Source organism: Arachis hypogaea, chromosome 12 (genome assembly GCF_003086295.3).
Source record: "Arachis hypogaea cultivar Tifrunner chromosome 12, arahy.Tifrunner.gnm2.J5K5, whole genome shotgun sequence".
NCBI lineage: Eukaryota > Viridiplantae > Streptophyta > Magnoliopsida > Fabales > Fabaceae > Arachis > Arachis hypogaea.
The window spans coordinates 80,441,202-80,463,006 of record NC_092047.1 but is presented as its reverse complement, the minus strand read 5'-3'; the positions used below and the strand labels follow the sequence as shown (position 1 = coordinate 80,463,006).

At 36.3% G+C, this 21,805-nt stretch overlaps 1 protein-coding gene across 1 annotated transcript; it reads right to left on the bottom strand.

Annotated features, from left to right (window-relative positions):
• Positions 1-669: 669 nt before the first annotated feature.
• Positions 670-10,669, bottom strand: LOC112730152 (protein FAR1-RELATED SEQUENCE 5-like). Its single transcript, XM_025780254.1, has 8 exons — positions 10,607-10,669; positions 4,762-4,821; positions 3,922-4,658; positions 3,639-3,834; positions 1,956-2,031; positions 1,185-1,836; positions 876-1,125; positions 670-783 (listed from the first exon to the last, which is right to left on the bottom strand). Exons 1-8 carry the CDS (start codon positions 10,667-10,669, stop codon positions 670-672), a joined length of 2,148 nt encoding a protein of 715 aa, XP_025636039.1.
• Positions 10,670-21,805: the final 11,136 nt, after the last annotated feature.

Genomic DNA, 21,805 nt, shown 5'->3' with positions numbered 1-21,805 from the left:
AAAGTAACCATCCACTAACATAATGAAACAAACATCCACATTATCACTATTGTAACTAATAAACTGTCATTCGGAATCCACACTACAAGTAACCATCCACTAACCTATTGCAGCGAACATCCACATTATAACTCATGTAACTAATAACATGCCATCCGTAATCCACACTAAAAGTAACCATCAAGTAACCTATTGATTTGTAAAACACGCTAAATAATGATCCGGACACAAATAGAAATAACCATCCGCAAACCTACTAAACCGAACATCCGCATTATAATTCATGTAATTAATAACACACCCTTCATAATCCGTACTATAAATAACCATCCGGATATCACAAAAAAAAACTAACCATCCACTAGCCTAAGGAATTGAACATCCATATGGTATGACATTTAAATAATCAAAGACAAATTGCTAATCCGATTAGAAGTAACCATCCAAACACCAGAAAAATAACCATCGATAACCATAGTAAAGCGAACATCCTAGACATGCCAGTCGAAGCTGTAAGCACACAAAATCCGAACGAAATACCAATTTCATAATTTTCTTAGCATAGACAACCCAAACAAAGAAAATGTCCATGAAACATACATATTGAGTTGTAAGACCTAACAAAAGGGACCTCTAATATAACATAATAGATGCTGTATCATAAACAATCTAGGTATTGTCGAAGGAGTTTAACAGCGACATGAATCCACCAAGTCCTTGCGTAGCAATCTGCTGAGCGGAAGCCTCCGAATCTTGATTTGCAGTAGATTCTAAACGATTATCCTGAAACAAACAAGCTCAATCAAAAGCAACTCAATATCGACATAATAAAAACCGTTGTAAAAGTGAAGTTCAAATTAAATTGGTATACATACGTTGCGTAAACTCTTCCGCTTTCTCTGCATGGATTTTTTGATTGATTTATCCAACTCATATCCTAGCCTTTTGCCTTTTGGACGACCCTTAGTGGTTACCTTTGATGGGGCCTGAATGTCCGCTGTGCCAAAAATGGTTGAAGGGACTGTGACGATGCTATTGTGTGCAGTAGGGACGGTGTTATTTTGCATCCTGCCACGGTAATCTACTAGCTTGGCCCTTGTATCCTCCAGAACATTATGCAGATGTCTGCCTCATCATCACAATCCACGAATTCCTACGCAACGTTGTAGAAATGTGCACACAACCCTTTAAATATGTTGTGGCTTTCATCTGAACGTCTAACGTCGTGGCTACTCTTAATGTAGGTGTGCTTGTGCTTTATGTTATTGCTCCAACGAGGTAAAACATAGCAGGAAGGAACCTCATTAACTTTGTAAGATGAAAGTACTACAAGACAGTGGCAACATAATATACCTGCACTTTCAAACAAGTTGCAATCACATCGAACCTTGTGAGTCGAACGGTGAAAATGGACGTCAAACGTAACATAACGGGTCGTTTGATAGACTAGTATTTCCTCTTCCACCTTTACCCAAGCCGAGTCACCCTGTTCATCCATGGCACGAATAGTGCAATCAGCCTTCTTGCCAAATTCCATTTGGACATCTCTAAACATCTCGTTGGTATACTCTTTTTGAAATCGTCTCTCGATGGCTGATCTAGTTGAACATGGGATTAGACCTCTCGAGTCTGCAGCATCGTCCTCCAATTCCTTCTGCTCCTTCGTTCCTAGGACATTGTCGAACTCGTGGACGAACTGGACCAAACTAGTCTTACAATTTAAGTATCCACCAAAGAATGAATGCATCCCCTCACTCCTCTGCGTACTCCTCATGGAAGCCCAGAATTGACCATTGAAAAAGATAGGCACCCACATGTGTCGGTCCTCAAACAGATCTAAAACAGAAATAAACCTACCAAAAACAAAACCATGCATAAGAACTTTTTCCAAAACAGATAGAACACAACAACATCTAAGCACCTCCGGCAAATGATTTTCCTAAAAAGACACAAACCTGATAGCCATCTGTTGTGATGTAAGTTGAAGTCATCAATGAACTCAGCCCAATGATCCTCGAAATCCTCAACTGACTTAGAGTTCCATATAATGTGATTCAACTCAGCATTCAACTCTTTAAACCTAGAATAACTGATGAGAGAACTTTTGCGTGGTCTAGAAATTTGCGGATAAATCCTCGTTGCAAGTATAGTTTCTAAACCTTCAAAAGTCCTTTCATACAAACGTTTTGGTTGTCACAAGTAACAAACCCCTAAATAAATTGATAACCGAAGTATTCAAACCTCGGGTCGTCTTCTCAAAGAATTGCAGGAAAGTATGTTCTTATTATTGGTTATGGAGATTGTAAATCGGGGTTTTGAAGATAAGGAACAAGTAATTTAAATTGCAATTAAAATAAGTAAATGACTGTAAAATAAATAAATAACTGTAAAATAAACTTTTGGCAAGGTATGAGAAATTAGAGGTCCTATCCTAGCTATCCTTATCAATGATGATGAAAATTGAATCTTAATTCCACTTTGTTAACCTTTACTAAGGCAAAGGAAGGTCAAGGGATTAATTGGTTTGATCTTTGGATCCTATTTATTTCTTGAGAAAAGACTGGGATTATTGAAGTTCAATTCAATTAGCAAAGATAACAATTATCGATCATATTTGAGTTTGATAACTCCTGAGTTATTAATTTCTTAACCAAGACCAAAAGGAGAAAAGTAAATCTACTGGAATAAAAATGCCTTCAGATGGGAATAACAATAATGTAAATAAAAGAAAAGCAATAATAAACTGAAATACCTCAAATAATATTAATTCAAAGAGTAATCTGTAACATAGAAGAATTCATAAATAAAATTGGGAAAATAATAAAAAAGAATATTGAACCTGGGATTGAGAGTCACTCCTAAAACTAAGAGAAATCCTAAATCCTAATCCTAAGAGAGAGGAGAGAACCTCTCTCTCTAAAAACTACATCTAAATCCTAATAATTGTGAATATGAAAGCTTATTCATGAATGGATATATTTTCCCACTTTATAGCCTCTAATCTGTGTGTTCTGGGCTGAAAACTGGGTCGAAAAAAGCCTAGAAATCACTGGAGAGAAGAAATCTGCCACGCTGGTTTTTCGCTACTGCAACGCGTCCGCGTGGATCACGCAACCACGTCGCCTAGCGTGAGGGCAACTATGGCATATTATATATCAAATCGAAGCCCCGGACATTAGCTTTCCAACGCAACTGAAACCGCATCGTTTGGACCTCTGTAGCTAAAGTTATAGCCGTTTGAGTGCGAAGAGGTCAGGCTGGACAGCTTAGTAATTTCTCCAACTTCTTGTATTCCTTCCACTTTTGCATGCTTCCTTTCCATCCTCTAGGCCATTCCTGCCCTGTAATATCTGAAAACACTTAACATACATATCAAGGCATCTAATGGTGATAAGAGAGGATTAATATTAGCAATATAAAGGCCAAAGAAGCATGTTTTCAATCATAGCACAAAATCAGGAAGGAAAATGTGAAACTATGCAATTAGTATTAATAAATGGGTAAAGAGTTGATAAAAACCACTCAACTAAGCATAAGATAAACCATAAAATAGTGGTTTATCAATAACCTCCAAGCTTGTTGTGTATCTTTTTTGTTATATGCCAAATGCACCATCAGTGTCGTGTATTGGGCAGGACCTTCTTAATTGCACCAAACATAGACTTGCATTGGTCTGTGATGATGCCCTTCAGTGCCGTTACCATGCACTCCAGCCATTGGGTGAACACCCACTCAAAACTCAGGATCTCCTCACTGCCTAGCAGAGTGCAGCCTAGCAAAGTAGACTTACCATGGTAGTTCACACCAATGAAAGCAGCGAACGGCAATCCATGCCTAAAGGACGAACAACTATATTTAGAAACATGAAACTAATAACAAATAATAAAATAATTAAACAATGTGAACTTAAATACATTTTACCAGTTCGTGCTGTATGTGGTAACAAATGAGACCACGTCTCCATAGTATTCATAAGATGCCCTACACCTTGCATCCACCCAAACTGCACTCGTAAACTTGTTATCCTCATTTATATTCACTACGTAAAAGTAGTTCGGATTCAACTCCTTCATTCGCATGAAGTAGTTCAGCATCTCCTTGACATCTGTGTTGACATTTGTGGATCGGAGTCTTAATGAAATGTAATTCCTGACGTCCTTCTCTGAGAAGCCCAAGTTCAAAGGCCCACCAACTTCATTGGCTAATGCTAGAAAGGTCTTGTTGGGTCGAATGCCCGCCTCATCATTAACCTTAATGATACACTTCACATGCATTGTTAACTCCCTGTTCTCGTGGTAGTGCACCGCCTTCTTAGTTGAACATGGGTGCGAGTGATTTAGTTCAACCTTCAACAAGATCCAATCATGATTTTCCCTGTCGAATTTTGTATATATTCTTGCTCTGCATCCCACACCTGCCATTGTGTTCTTCCGTCTGGGTGCCTTGACACGAGATGCCCAGAAACCCTCCCGATTGCAATGGATAGATTGGTTGATCGGTTGCTTTGTCATCCTATCAAAATTTGTGGCCCGTATCTTACTTATGAAACCAACTTTTTTTGCATGGGTCGCATAAAAATCATGGGCCAACTTCAAATACTCAAACCGCATTCCAACTATCGGTATTTTATCGTCAGGAAGGCAACTATGGTCTGGTAACTGCAAATCAGTTCAAAATAGACATCATTTCAGGCACACGATGATTAATGGTCTATTCAAACATGCGGTTAACGAAAAAACAACAATAAAATAGAGTCCAAACCTCATCAACAAGTTCCATGTCATCACATCCCAACTCAGTAATTTCTGTACATTCTATGCCCTACAATCAAACATTCAGAACGTAAGTAGATACTATAATAAAATATCAAGTAAATAGATTTTATTAATACTATATCCAAAAATATGATATTAAAATTTATTAATATGCATGAATTAAACGAATTCAGAACAATGAAATTATACTCATACAAAGTGTACCTAATTAGTTAGTATTGTGTTAATTATTTATATAGAGAATGTATAAATCAACCACATATCAAGTATCACTACACAAACTAAAATAGAGTCTTCTACTATCATGTAAAAAGTCTCGTTATTAGCTCCTATAATTTTCTTCCATATTTATCCAAATTTGTTAGTGCATGCATGGTTTGATAGCATACAGATGGGGATTGTAACAATTTTAGTCGCAACCATGGGCAAGATTTTCTTATTTAACACTATACATATATTCAAAATATGTCAGGGTAACCTATTAAAGAGGTATTGTAACAATTCATCATATCTAGTAAATAAATTTCTAACTTCATCTCCTTTATAACTTGTCACATGGTTCATTGTAACTAGTTATAAAAACTTAACAAGAACCCAATCTGTAACAAGTAAGTAGTAACAACTAACTGGTACATTGTATCATAACATTCCACCATTCTAAATATGTATTTGTTTTCTCTTTTTAGGTAGAAAAAATTCAAACTAATCCTTTCACGGGATCATCCACTTATATATTACACTTTAACTAATAACCACATGAATGGACAAGAACACCATCCAAATTATTCTGTTTGTAACAAAATATCATAAGGGATTAAGAATGTTGATCTTTTAATAACCATCTAATTTATATAAAAATAAATATACGTCTAAAAGAAACAAGATACATTGTTTACCTTGTCCAACTATTCACTTTCTCCGTCGAACAACTCGCCAGTGAAAGAATCTGGCACGAGACAACTCGGTTCAACGGAATTATGCTCCATTAAAATGACTGTGATAGGTGGAGGTCTTGGGCTGCAGGGACTGCAATGGTGGAGGCCTTGGGCTGCAGGAGCTGCACAGGACGTGATCGCGGTGACCTTTGCCGGGCTGCACGGTGCACGGGTTGACGGGTGTGGTGAAAAATTTTTTTTTCCCACTTGGGGGGCTAGTAGGACGTTGGCACAGGGGGGAAGCGTGGGTTGTGGGTGGGCTGGGAAGTGAGCCTTCTTTGTTGGGAATATGGAATGAGGATATGAAAGGTGTTACAGTTTCCGATTTCAAAAATATGATATTTTAAATTTTAAAAAATAGTTATTATTATAATTAAATTAATTACATCATTAATTAAATTTATGAGTAATTTACATTTGTAACCCCATTGTTCATATTGTTCACTAGGATTATTGTTTCCCTATACTTTTTCTTTTCAATATTCACACCGTTTAAAATATCAAATAGAATCAAATCATTTTCTTTAAAGCTAAGCTTCTTTCTATTTCAATAAAATTAGCCCGTTTTAAATCTTTTTCTTTCGAAATTAAAGAAAATTCATTTCTTCATTCAAACTTTACAAAATCCTCTGACCATACTCGTTTAACATTTAATACTAACCAAAATCACCTTCTTACGTATTTTTACCAGCTCGTCATCAGCACATATTCACCATCATACTAATACCAAAATCAGTTACCATCCACTTCCATAACCATAAATTCCAGCATCAAACATAATCTCATAATCTCTGGCCATTAGAACTGACGTGCCATGCCCAGAACCCCAAGTGGCACGCCCATTATGAAAATAAAGCTGGCGTGCCACGCCTTCGATGTCAAGTGGCACGCCCAGATTTTGTAATGCTGAAATAATGGTATTTGTTTACCCCCATTTTTAACGTCCACCCTAGAGTGTTATATATCGTTGGAAAGCTCTTGATGTCAGCTTTCCAACGCCATCAAGATCACATTATTTGGACCTCTACAACTCAAGTTATATTCCTTTGAAGATGAAGAGGTCAGGCTGGTAACTCTGCAGTGACGTATTTTGCTCCCTGTGTTTTTAGGGTCAATATCTTCCTCAATTCTAGTGTCCATAATAAAGTGTTATATATGGTTGGAAAGCTTTACATGTCTACTTTCTAATGGCACTAGAATCATCTCATTTGGAGTTGTGTAGCTCAAAATATTTTCATTTGAATGAGAGAAGGTCAGGTTGGCATATGCCCCGGCATGCCACGCCCATAGTGGGGATCAAAATCACTCCTTTGGAACTTAAGCCTGGTGTGCCACGCCCGAAACACCAAGTGGCACGCCCTCTTTGAGATCTTGGCTTCAGAAACTTGGCGTGCCATGCCCAGAGCTCCAAGTGGCACGCCCATATAAAATTCTTCAACCTTCTTTGCTGGAATGTTGGCTTGGCGTGCCACGCCCAGAGCTTCAAGTGGCATGCCCATTGTTGAAAGTTGGTTCAAAAGCTTGGCGTGCCACGTCCAGAGCTTCAAGTGGCACGCCTAGCTTCACACACCCATCCTTATTTGTTGTTTTCCTTCCCCTTTTGTTGCTCTTTTCACCTGAAATTCAGCACAAACCCATTTCAAAGCAATGTACCATAATATATATCATTTGGTTCATGAAATTGCATTGATTCAATGAGATTATACTCTTTTTATGATTCTTTTATATAAGAAAAAGGGTACACGATGCGCAGCCATCAGTCGGCTAACAGCATTAATTAATAGACAATCATGCATGTAAAACTCAGAGTATGCAGTGAAGCATAGTCAGTCCATTCCCAAGGCTCTAACAGGAATGAACTGCTCTGATACCATAATGTAAGACCTTAACTTTCAGCACGTCATGATCGTACCAAAAGTAAGGCATTACTGACCTGTTTTCCGTATTTACTATTTAATACTGAGCCTTTAGTTCGATTTCGCATTTCAATTTTTAAGAAAAAGCCGAAAAGTTTTGTTTCTATTAATTAAAATCATATATAAAAAATATCCAAGCAATACTAGTCACATAATTAGTAAGAATAATAAATATCATACAAAAGAATTCAAATCAAACTCAGATACAACTCCTATCCCTCTGTATAAAATAAAATCTTAACTAACAAAGGCGAGAAAATTCTATGAAAGCAACTCAACTTATAACTTAACTCAAATAAAACTAATAACCGTCCGCAACTTCAAGATGAGTCTTCGAACCTGTGTCACTGAAAGGGTGAAAGATTTTGGGGTGAGAACAAACCACGCGTTCTCAGTAGGGAATGGGAATGTCGTAAGAGTAATGAAATAAAATGCAAATAATTAACTTTACTCAATAAAACTATATTTTTGTCAAACCTTTTGAAAATACTTTTTACTATTGCTTTATATAATTAATTACCTTCTTTAAATTTCTGAACTTAAGACAAATCTCAATCACAACCTCAGTTCTCAGTCACCTCAATACACAAACTAATAGCACAGAAAACAGATCAACACACAAATAAATAACAATAAGACAAACATCACAATCACATAGAGACAAGATAAGCAAACACAATCAAATGCAAATGTGCAAACAATGATGATGCATGTCTATCCCTAACGCAGGCCATGAGCTCATGTATCGGTTGCCTACCCGCTCCCGATATTACCTGGGCATGAGTCCCACATATGCCTTTCTAGATGCATACAGTGTGCTTATAAGTCGTACGGCTAGGCCGCATACAGTGTGACTTTCCAAACCAATAAGCATACATCTGAAAAACAATTCTCAGTGTGTGGGCGTCCCCACTTTACATTTGACACTAAGGCCCAAAGAATGTCACATCTGCTCTCCTGTGGCAGTCATTTTATTAATTAATATATTTCTTTAATCTTTGTTCTCTGCTCTCCTATGACAGAGATCCTTTTAGTTAATATATTCTTTAATCTTTATTCTCTGCTCTTTTGTGGCAGAGATTCCTTTAATTATCTTTTTTTTCTTTACTTTTCGTTCTTCTTCTTCTTTTCTTTCTTATCAAACCAAACTCAAAACATAACTTAAAGCAAAATCCCTTCTCAAAAGATTGAGTTTAAAACATTATACTTTTCTTGATAAATTGGTTTGAAAACAAAACTCTTTTTGTAATAAATCGAAATCAACTAATATTCTTAAATTAAATTTGCTTTTAAATAACACTTTAAATAAAGTCTTAGAGTTTTATAAAAATTTGGCAGCATTTCCTCTAAAGTCCGGACTTTGCCATCTTTCAAAGGTCCCAACCTAACTACCTTTCAAATCCTTTTCAAAACATTTCTAAGTAACAAATCATTTTCAATATTCACACTGTTCAAGATATCAAATAAAATCAAATCATTTTCTTTAAAACTAAGCCTCTTTCTATTTCAATAAAATTAGCCCGTTTCAAATCTTTTGCTTTCGAAATTAAAGGAAATTCATTTCTTCATTCAAACTTTACAAACCCCTCCGACCATACTCGTTTAACATTTAAAACTAACTAAAATCACCTTCTTGCATATTTTTACCAGCCCTTCATCAGCACCTATTCACCATCATACTAATAGCAAAATCAGTTACCATCCACTTCTGTAACCATAAATTCCAGCATGAAACACAATCTCAATTCCAACCCAATTCATAAACTCAAATCACATTTCAATTTAACAAGCAACACCAAATTGACCAACACTCACAATTACAATCAATTTCCATCAATTAGACACACCAAACACGTGTAAATTATTTGCAATTACTCAATAAGCTTTTTGGCATTTTTAAATTAAAAACTTGTAATTTTAAAAACGAAATCCCTTACCTCCGTATGAAATCAAAATCAACGAAATCTCTGGAAAAACTTTCTGATTGAGCTGCTGAAGAGAAAAGCGTCAGAAATCATCTGTGCCTCCTAGAACTCCAGTTAGCCGAACTTCAGGGGAAGGGCAGCTACGTTACCGTTAATTTCTACCAGACAAGAATAACACCAACATAAAGAGGAGGAGGATACGAACACTTTTACCAGATTAGATTTTTAATTGGAGTTATAAATCACAAAAAATCAAAGTCAAAAGTTCAGAGGTTCCATAGTTTCTCACGTTTCCTTTCTCTCTCGGTTCTTCCTTTTTCTTTTCTTTCTAAGGGTGGTTCAGTCAAGAGGAAGAGCAAATGTGATTTGTGATTTTAAGTCATGCATTATGTGTCAAGATAACACATATATACGAGCCACGTTTTTCTTTCTTTTCCTTGTTTTTTTTAATGGCTTCACCAAAAAAATGAATGATACTATGGCAATAATGATTATGAATGGTGATTTAATGAATAACCATAAAATTAGAGACTTTATGCATACATATATATTTCTTGGGAATATATATATATACTCGTATTAATATATATAATGTAATAATAATAACAATAATAATAATAATAATAATAATAATAACAATAATCAATTTAAATGTGTGCTTATCAAAATAATTTTTAATAAATAATTTAAATTTATAAAATAAGTTATAATTAAATTAAACTTCAATAATAATCAAATTCTATTTAATTATTTTTATTAAAATAATTTTTTTAAAAATAAAATCTCAACAAACGTAATAACTCATAAATAACTAATTATTTAATTTGCAAAAATCCAGAGTCTTACACAATCAAACCCTAATTATAAAATTAAACACACAAAACTTTAACCCTAACACTTTTATCCCACCGCCATTTTTCCCTCCTAAAACACTCAGCCACTCATTGAGAAAGAAAGAAGGAAAGAAAGAAAGAAAGAAAGAAAAGGGAGAAAGAGAGAGAACCATCAGAGGCGAGGAGAGAAAGAGGGGGGAAGAAGCAGCGCCGACGAGGAACCTGCGCCACCACCGCACCGCGCCACGTCTTGGAGTTAGCCGTCGAACCACGTGTCGCTGCCATCCCTGCGTTGCTGATGAGCGGATAATTTATACCCTTTTTGACATTATTTTTACTTAGTTTTTAGTATGTTATAGTTATTTTTTATTATATTTTTATTAGTTTTTATGCAAAAATCACATTTCTAGACTTTACTATGATTTTGTGTATTTTTCTGTAATTTCAGGTATTTTCTAGCTGAAATTGAGGGACCTGAGCAAAAATCTGATTCAGAGGCTGAAAAAGGACTGCAGATGCTGTTGGATTCTGACCCTCCTACACTCGAAGTGAATTTTCTGGAGTTACAGAATCTCAACTGGTGCGTTTTCAATTTCGTTGGAAAGTAGACATCTTGGACTTTCCAGAAATATATAATAGTCCATACTTTTCCCGATATTTGATGGCCCAAACTGGCGTCCAAAGGCAGCCTAAAATATCTTCGCGTAAAACGCCCAAACTGGCACCAGAATAGGAGTTAAATGCCCAAACTGGCACCCAAGCTGGCGTTTAACTCTAGGAATAGCCTATGTACGTGAAAGCTTCAATGCTCAGCCCAAGCACACACCAAGTGGGCCCCAGAAGTGGATTTCTACACTATCTACACTTATTTACTCATTTTCTGTAAACCTAGGTTACTAGTTTAGTATAAAAACTACTTTTAGAGATTTATTTTATATCTTTGATCACTTTTGATCTTTGATCAATCTTATACTTTGGAGACCATTGTTCACATTTTGGAGGCTGGCCTCACGGCCATGCCTAGACCTTTTTCACTTATGTATTTTCAACGATGGAGTTTCTATACCCCATAGATTAAGGTGTGGAGCTCTGCTGTTCTTCATGAATTAATGCAAGTACTATTGTTTTTCTTTCAATTCACGCCTACTTCTTCTCCAAGATATACTCTTGTTCTTAATTCAGTTAAGTCAGAATAAAGGGGTGACCCGTGATAATCACCCAATCTTCGTTACTCGCTTAGCCAAGATCCGCGTGACTGACAACCATAAAGCGGTCTACACGATGTTCAACGTAGTCATTGGATGACAGCCGGAGTATATTCTCTTGGATATCTAATACACGGACCGAGTCCGTGAGATTAGTATCTTCGTGGTATAGGCTAGAATCATTGGCAGCATTCCTGGGATCCGAAAAGTCTAAACCTTGTCTGTGGTATTCCGAGTAGGATCCGGGACGGGATGACTGTGACGAGCTTCAAACCTGCGAATGTTAGGCGCAGTGATAGTGTGCAAAAGGATCAATGGATTCTATTCTGACGCTAGCGGGAACCGACAGATGATTAGCCATGCGGTAGCTGTACTTGGTATTTTTCATCCGAGACGAAAAATCTGACAGTTGATTAGCTGTGCAAAAACCGTAGAGGACCATTTTCACTGAGAAGATCTTACAGCTTGCCATGGAAGGGAGCACGCATGGTTGGAAGAAGGCAGTAGGAAAGCAGAGGTTCAGAAGCAACAAAGTATCTCCAGACGCTTATCTGAAATTCCCACCAATGAATTACATAAGTACCTTTATCTTATTTTATGTTTTATTTATATTTTAAGTATCAAAACCTCATAACCAATTGAATCCGCCTGACTGAGATTTACAAGATGACCATAGCTTGCTTCAAGCTGACAGTCTCCGTGGGATCGACCCTTACTCACGTAAGGTTTATTACTTGGACGACCCAGTGCACTTGCTGGTTAGTTGTGCGGAGATTTGAAAAATGTGAATCACGATTTTCGTGCACCAAGTTTTTGGTGCCGTTGCCGGGGATTGTTCGAGTTTGGACAACTAACGGTTCATCTTGTTGCTTAGATTAGGTAATTTTATTTTATGTTTGAGCTTTTTATTTTCGAAAAATTCAAAAAATTAAATAAATAAAAATTTGTGTTCTTCAGAATTTTTAAGAATGAATTCTAGAGTTTCATAAGATATGTTGAAGCCTGGTTGGTTGTGAAGCCATGTCTAATCTTTTGGACTGAGGCTTCCATTTCTCATTGACATGCTTGTATGTTTTATGCTAAAGCTTGGCTGGCTATTTCGCCATGTCTAATCTTTTGGACCGAAGCTTTCACTTAAAGCTTGGCTGGCCATTTGGCCATGTCTAATTCTTTTGGACCGGAGCTTTAGACTAACATTGCATGATTCCTGGGATTCTTATTAAAAATTTTGTATCCCTTTATTTTTCTTTTTCCAATTAATTTCGAAAAATACAAAAAAAATTAATAAAATCATAAAACCAAAAATTTTGTGTTTCCTGTTTGAGTCTAATGTAAAATTTTAAGTTTGGTGTCAATTGCATTATCATTTTTTATTTTAATTTCTTTAATTTTTGAAAATTCATGCATGGTGTTCTTCATGATCCTCAAGTTGTTCTTGATGATTTTCCTTGTTTAATCTTGTGATTTTCTTGTTTTGTGTCTTTTGTTGTTTCTCTTATGAATTTTCAAATTCATAGTGTCTAAAGATTAAAAATTTTTAAGTTTGGTGTCTTGCATATTTTTCTTTTCTTAAAAATTTTCAAAAATGTGTTCTTGATGTTCATCTTGATCTTCAAAGTGTTCTTGGTGTTCATCTTGACATTCAAAGTGTTCTTGCATGCATTATTTGTTTTGATCTTAGTTTCTTATGTTTTGTGTCATTGAGTTGTTTCTCTCTCTCCTCATTAATTCAAAAAAATCAAAAATAATATCTTTCCCTTATTTTGCTCATAAATTTCAAAATTTTGGGTTGACTTAGTCAAAAAATTTTTAAAATTTAGTTGTTTCTTGTTAGTCAAGTCAAAATTTCAATTTAAAATTTCTATCTTTTCAAATCTTTTTCAAAAATAAAATCTTTTTCATTTTTCTTCTTAATATTTTCGAATTTCTTAAACAAATTTTCAAAATCTTTTTCTTACTTTTATTTCATAATTTTCGAAATCATTACTAACATTTAATGTTTAGATTCAAAAATTTTTAAGTTGTTACTTGCCTATTAAGAAAGGATCAATCTTTAAATTCTAGAATCATATCTTTTAGTTTCTTGTTAGTCAAGTAATCAACTTTAATTTTCAAAATCAAATTTTTTTAAATTTCCTTTTCAAATCTTTTTCAAAATAAATTTCAATCATATCTTTCAATCATATCTTTTTCAAAACTTGATTTCAAAATCTTTTTCTAACCTCTTATCTTTTCAAAATTTATTCTGAAAATCTTTTACAATTAACTACTTGACTTTTTGTTTGTTTTACTATTTCTTATCTTTTTCAAAACCACCTAACTACTTTTCTCTCTCTAATTTTCGAAAACCACTAACAACTTTTTTAAAATTCTTTTTAATTAGATAATTATTTTAAATTCTAATTTTATTTTATTTTCCTTCTTAAATTCAAATTCTAACTAATAATTAAAATAAAAAAATATTTTTCTTTTCTTTTGAATTAATTTTCGAATACTCTCTCTCTCTCTCATCTCTTTCTATTTATTTATTTATTTACTAACACTTCTCTTCTTCTTATAATTCGAACCCTCTCCATCTCTCTGTGTTCGAATTCTTCTTCTCTCTTCTTCATTCTATTTCTTCTATTCTTCTACTCACGTAAAAGAATCTCTATACTGTGAAATAGAGGATTCCTATTCTTTTATGTTCTCTTTTTTTTTTCATATGAGCAGGAACAAGGATAAGAACATTCTTGTTGAAGCTGATCCTGAACCTGAAAGGACTATGAAGAGGAAGCTAAGAGAAGCTAAAACATAACACTCTGGAGAGGACCTAACAGAAATTTTCGAAAAAGAAGTAGTTATGGCAGCCGAAAATAACAACAATGGTGGAGATGCAAGGAAGATGCTTGGTGACTTTACTGCACCCACTTCTGACTTCTATGGAAGAAGCATCTCAATTTCTGCAATTGGAGCAAACAACTTTGAGCTTAAGCCTCAATTAGTTTCTCTAATGCAGCAGAATTGCAAGTTTCATGGACTTTCATTGGAAGATCCTCATCAGTTCTTAGCTGAATTCTTGTAAATCTGTGACACTGTTAAGACCAATGGGGTTAATCCTGAGGTCTATAGACTTATGCTTTTCCCCTTTCCTGTAAGAGACAGAGCTAGGACATGGTTGGACTCACAACCTAAAGAAAGCCTGAACTCTTGGGAAAAGTTGGTCAATGCTTTCTTGGCCAAATTCTTTCCACCTCAAAAGTTGAGCAAGCTTAGAGTGGAAGTCCAAACCTTCAGATAGAAGGAAGGTGAATCCCTCTATGAAGCTTGGGAAAGATACAAGCAATTGATCAGAAGGTGTCCTTCTGACATGCTTTCAGAATGGAGCATCTTATGTATATTCTATGATGGTCTGTTTGAATTATCCAAGATGTCATTGGATCACTCTGCTGGTGGATCTCTTCATCTGAAGAAGATGCCTGCAGAAGCCCAGGAACTCATTGAAATGGTTACAAATAACCAATTTATGTATACTTCTGAAAGAAATCCTGTGAATAATGGGACAACTCAGAAGAAAGGAGTTCTTGAGATTGATACTTTGAATGCAATATTGGCTCAGAATAAAATATTGACTCAACAAGTCAATATGATTTCTCAGAGCCTTACTGGAATGCAAGCTGCATCCGGCAGTGCTAAAGAAGCTTCCTCTGAAGAAGAAGATTATGACCCTGAGAATCTTACAATGGAAGAGGTGAATTACATGGGAGAATCCTATGAAAACACCTATAATCCTTCATGGAGGAATCATCCTAATTTTTCATGGAAGGATCAACAGAAGCCTAATCAAGGCTTCAATAATAATAATGGTGGAAGAAATAGGTTTGGCAATAGCAAGCCTTTTCCATCATCTTCTGAGTAACAGACAGAGAATTCTAAGCAGAGCCTCTCTGACTTAGCAACCATAATCTCTGATCTAAGTAAAACCACTCACAGTTTCATGACTGAAACAAGGTCATCTATTAGAAATTTGGAGGCACAAGTGGGTCAGCTGAGTAAAAGAGTTATTGAAATCCCTCCTAGTACTCTCCCAAGCAATACAGAAGAGAATCCAAAAAGAGAGTGCAAGGCCATCAACACGTCCAACATGGCCAAACCTGTAGAGGAGGGAAAGGCAGTGATTTCCGTTAAGAAAGACCTCAATGGACATCCACTAGCCACTAAGGAGTTCCCTATTGAGGAACCAAAGGAATCTGAGGCTCATATAGAGACCATAGAGATTTCACTGAACTTACTGTTGCCCTTCATGAGCTCTGATGAGTATTCTTCCTCTGAAGAAGATGAAGATATTATTAAAGAGCAAGTTGCTCAGTATCTAGGAGCAATTATGAAGCTGAATGGCAAGTTATTTGGTAATGAGACTTGGGAGGATGAACCTCTATTGCTCATCAATGAACGGAATACCTTGGTTCAACAGAAATTACCTCAGAAAAAACTAGATCCTGAAAAGTTCTTAATACCTTGCATCATAGGCACCATAACCTTTAAGAAGGTTCTGTGTGACCTTGGTTCAAGTATAAACCTCATGTCACTCTCTGTAATGGAGAAACTAGGGATCTTTGAGGTACAAGCTGAGAGAATCTCGCTAGAGATGGCAGACAATTCAAGGAAACAGGGTTATGGACTTGTAGAGGATGTCTTAGTGAAGGTTGAAGGCCATTACATCCCTGCTGACTTCATAATCCTAGACACTGGGAAGGATGGAGATGATTCCATCATCCTTGGAAGACCCTTCCTAGCCACAGTAAGAGCTGTGATTGATGTGGACAAAGGAGAGTTAGTCCTTCAGTTTAATGAGGACTACCTTGTATTTAAGGCTCAAGGATCTTCTTCTGTAACCATGGAGAGGAACCATGAAAGGCTTCTCTTAATACAGAGTCAACCAGAGCCCCCACACTAAACTTCTAAGTTTGGTATTGGGAGGCCATCATCAAGCTCTGAGTCTTTGTGAAGCTCTCTAAGAGCTCACTGTCAACCTATTGACATTAAAGAAGCGCTTATTCGGAGGCAACCCAATGTTATTTAATTATATTTATTTATATTCTATTGTCATTTTATGTTTTCTTTAGGTTGATGATCATGTGAAGTCATAAAAACAACTATAGAATTAAAGCAAAATAAAAAATAGCATTGATAAACCCCATTTGTAGGGTTTATCTTATGCTTTATTTAAGGAATTTTATCACCTTTTGCCCACATTTATCCAATGAAATAGCATGATTTTATAACTTTTCCTTTAATTGTGCTTAAGGGTGAAAACATGTTTTTAGGTCTTAAAATAGCTAAATCTAATTCACCTTGATTGCATTAGATGCCTTGATATATTTTTTGAGTGATTTCAGATTTAGGAGGTAAAGATTGGATCAAGGAAATGAACGAAAAGCATGTAAAAATGGAGAACTCATAAAGAAATGAAGGAATCGCAAAAGTTGTCAAGCCGACCTCTTCGCACTTAATCGACCATAACTTGAGCTACAGAGGTTCAAATGATGCAGTTCTAGTTGTGTTAGAAAAGCTAACATCCGGGGCTTCGAAATGATATAAGATTTGCCATAGTTTTTATACGTATGGTGATGCGTACGCGCACTATACGTGCACACGTCGTTGCTGCCATATGACCCACTTAAAGCAATACGTGGCAAGTGAATTCTAAAGCCTTGTGGGTCCAACCCAACTCATTTCTGATGCTATTTGACCCAAGGATTGAAGAGGGATGAGACATCTAGTCATTAGTTTAGTTTTATTTTAGTTTTCATATGCTTTTAGTTAGTTTCTAGAGAGAGAAACTCTCTCTTCTCTCTAGAATTAGGAGTAGGTTAGATCTAGATTAGGAATTCTTAAATCTAGGTTAATTTCATGCTTTGATTTACTTTTCCTTTTGCAATTCTTCTTCTTCTACCTTTCCTCTCTCTAGTTTAGCATTTAATTCATGTAATTCTCTACTTTTATGTTGATGCACTTTTGTTCTTCTATCTCTCTTTCAATGCAATTTATGATTCATGCTCCTTTATTATTGATTTGATTTGTTGTTGTTTAATTCCTTGCAATTGAGTAGTGTAGATTTACTTTCCTTGCTATTTTACTATGCTTTCCTTTTATGCCTTCTAAGTGTTTGATAAAATGCTTAGTTGGATTTTAGATTAGAATTTTATGCTCTTGGCTTGGGAAGGTAACTTAGGAACTCTTGAGTTACTAATGTCCAAGTGATTGACGGTTGGGAGCCATTAACTCTAGATCTCACTAATTGATTTGGTGTAGAACTAGGACTTATGGACTTGGATTGACATAGCTCACTTGACTTTCCTTTACTATTAGTTAGGAGATGACTTAGTGGGGTTGATCCTTGCCAATTCTCATGTTGTGGTTAGTGATTAGGATAGAGATTCTTGACCACCAAACCTTGCCAAGACCTTTTTAGTTGTTAGTTTATTTTCATTGCCATTTACATTCTATGTCTCTTATCCCAAAAACCCCAAAATACAACCCATAACCAATAACAAGACACTTTGTTGCAATTCCTAGGGAGAACGACCCGAGGTTCAATACTTCGGTTTATAAATTTAGGGGTTTGTTACTTGTGACAAACAAATTTTTGTATGAAAGGACTATTGTTGGTTTAGAAACTATATTACAATGAGCTTTCATTTGTGAAATTCTAAACCACACAAAAGTCTTATCATCAAAATGGCGCCGTTACCGGGGAATTGCAATGGTGTTGTGTTATTGGTTATTGTATATATGTGAATATTGTGAATATGTTTGCCTTTTGCTTCTTTGTTAGTTCTTGATAGTTTTAGGATTTAGTTTCCTTTGTTTCTTATTTGATTTTATTTTCATTTTTTCTTGCTATCATGAATTCTCACTTTGGCTATGAGTTTGGTTCTCACTATGTTGTAGGAAATGAGGACTATAATGAGAATGTGTATCAAATATGGGATAATCAAAGGTGGGAGGAGCCATATGTATATGATCAATCTTCATGGCAACAACCTCCACCAATGCACTATGAAGAAGAGCCATTCTATGATGCATATCAATCCAATGGCTATGGTGAATCTCCTTGTGACTTTCAAGAACCACCACCATATGCCTATGAGTCATATCCTCAACATGAACCTCAACCACACTCACAAGCCTATTTTCACCAAATACCTCCATATGACCCTAATCCATATCCATCCTACCAACCACCTTTTGAACCATATGAGCCATACATGGAACCACCATTCCAAGATTACTACTCCCAAGAACCATCTCAATACACACTACCACATCCTTACCAAGAAGAATCACCTTCCTATTATGAACCCTTTCTCTAAGACAATGAACCCTCTTATCCATCCCAATCCTCAATGGATGAAACCCTTAGCCTTATACTTCAAGGGCAAGGAGAAATACAAAGGGAGACACTAGAATTTGTGGCTACCTTGACCAAGGTAGTAATCATCTTAACCTCCCAATGCTTGAGCACTCAAAGCACTCCCATGGTCACATGTGGAGAATCAATTGAAAAGCATAGCATGAAGGAGAGATTGGAAACTCCGGTAGAGAATGAGGAGTGTTATTTTGTTTTAGAGCAATTGGAGAAGCTTATGATCATTGAAGAAGAGGAAGAAGTGGTTGAAGACTTAGGAGATGCGGAACCTCCTTGGAAACCTAGAGTTGAGGAAGAATGTGCACAACCTCCAAGGCATATTCCATATGAAGTCTTGGAGGTAATGAAGCAAGAATTGAGTTCCCTTGGTGATGAAGATCATGCATCCAACCTTCTTGGTGGTGAATCCTTTGAATTTGAAGAACCTTCTCCCAATGAGATAGAAAGTAATGTGGAGGTAGATTTCTCTCTTCCTTCCATTTATGATTTGAGTGATGGAGAAGAGCTAGATGAAATTGATGAACAAAGGATTGAAGTTGAAGAAATTTATGAAGAGGTGGAGATTGACAAGGAAGAACATAAGGGAGTAGAGCTTGCAAGGACATTAGAGATACCTCTCCCCAAGCCATCACCATCCATTCTTTCATTCAAGTGGGTAAATTCCTTACACTTAAGCTTTATTATTCCCCTTGAATATAGTTTACTTGAAACGGATGGTCAACTTAGATATATTTGTGGCTTTAAGAGCAAAAGGGAGATGGCTAGTGGTTGGAAATATCATTCTAGGTTCATGATAGTTACACGTTCAAAGCTTAATTACAACGGTTGGTGTAGAACTAGATTCTTGGGTCTAGGATGTTGTTTGGTTTCTTAAATGAGAATTCCAAAACTATGGCCCCCACATGGATCAATGAGAATCAACTTCAAGACGGGTGTGAAAATAAAGTGTGGGATCCCAGATTACAAGAAGAGGATCAACTTTGGGAGCCCCAAGCTTGTGAAGAACTCCATAACACTTGGTGCAACGAATAAGAAATCTTGGGGCACAATGGAGAACCAAGCATTGGTGGGAGTTCCAAGATGAATTCAAGCACAAGCCACCTTGAGAGGAGCTCAAGTCCAACTTAAGGACAATAAACAAAAGTGCTAGGTGGGAGACACCCCACCATGATAACTTCTTTTCATTTTTTCTTTTTGTACATATTGGTAATTAGTTAAATTCATGTTTTGATTAGTTTTTTGAGCTTATTTGGTAGTTTAGTATGTTAAATAAGGTTTTATGGTGTTTTGGTAGTTGTTTGGAGGTTTGGAATGCTTGGATTGGTGCAAAAACATAGAAAAATTTTGAAAAAAAATACAGAGCACCATCCGCGCGTATGCGCACTGCGCGCGTACGCGTGCATCAAGAATTTTTGCCCACCCACGCAGACGCGCCATGTACGCGTACGCGTGGATTGAGAAATTCCACCCCAAGCCAAAAACCCGAGAGTTGTGCGAACGTTGCACGCGCATTGTGCCTTTCACACAAAACAACTTGTGCGTACGCGCACATGACTCGTACGCATCACTCTCGAAATAAGCCATCGACGCGGATGCGCCATGTACGCGTACGCGTCGCGTCCATTGCACCACCATCCGCGCGTGCGCGCCATGCGCGCGTACGCGCCGATGTTCTTCCTTCAACACATCTCTTTTCTTCTCCTCTTTCCATTTCTTTCCTTCTCCTTTCTTCTTCCCTTCTCCTACCCTTCATCCAACACTCCCAAATACCATTGATAACTATTTATTTTAGTTAGTTAGTTAGTTGATTAGTTAGTTTTAGTTAGTTTTCATTTCATTTTCTCTTTTTCATTGTAAGTGTTGGATTGTTAATTTTGTTTACCATTAATTGTTGCTAAGTATTAAAAAGGGATGTTATCTTAACATCATTATGTTTATAATCTTTGTTGGATTCTACTATTGAGGTTTTATTTTGCTACTTGGTTTTTAGTTCTTCATGCTTACCTTTTAAGAATACCAAGTGATGGGAATTGCCTTCGAGCTTGTAACTCTTCTTGAATTACATGATTCGGCCACCATGTGATTTGAACCCTATTCTTTGATTAGGCGATCTCTAGATATTGGATGTTGAGCATTTACTTCAATGCATTGTGTTTCATGATTATATGCATCCATATGCTTTTAGCTTGAATACTTTCATGATTCTTTAATGCTTGTTTTACCTTACAAGTTTACTTAAAGCATCTCACGCACACTAGAATAGGTGAAGTGCATGCTTCTTTTGTGACATCGCCTTTTGTGCTAGTGTGTGTTCTAAAAGGCGCCTAATTTAGAATTCACACACTCATTTTTCATTACTGTCACACTAATTCACTCACTCAATTCTAGTGATTATTACCTCATTCCAACAATGTATGCTTCCTTGCTTTTGTATTTTCTTATCTTATGGTGTTATTTTCTATTTGTTTTTCATGAATGATACACCGCAAGCAAAAATGGAAGTGGAAGAAAGAACACGCAGTAAACGGTTGATCTACCAGCTGAAGGTAGCAATCCGGAAAGTCGCCATACCCCCTTGCTCATCTTTGAGTGAACCGAGGACGGTGCAAACTTTTAAGTGTGGGGAGGTCGTCCGACCGGTCGGCGATTTTGGGTAACAAATTTCTAATTCTGACACTTTTGCATTTCATTTTAGGTTTTTAGGATTTTTGTTGCATTTTCTTAATTTGGCATATATATACATGATAAGCTTAGTCAAAATAATGAAATTTTTCAAGATTTTTATCTATAGGGCACCAATTGATT

Bases quoted from the DNA above. Each gene is read 5' to 3' on its own strand.
- LOC112730152 (XM_025780254.1), bottom strand. From the start codon at position 10,669: ATGGCAGCGACACGTGGTTCGACGGCTAACTCCAAGACGTGGCGCGGT. The intron at 2,032-3,638 runs GTCCTGCCCAAT...TGGAACTCTAAG, and splicing joins TGTTTGGTGCAATTAAGAAG to TCAGTTGAGGATTTCGAGGA. The intron at 1,837-1,955 runs GTTTGTGTCTTT...TTTCTGTTTTAG, and splicing joins TCACAACAGATGGCTATCAG to ATCTGTTTGAGGACCGACAC.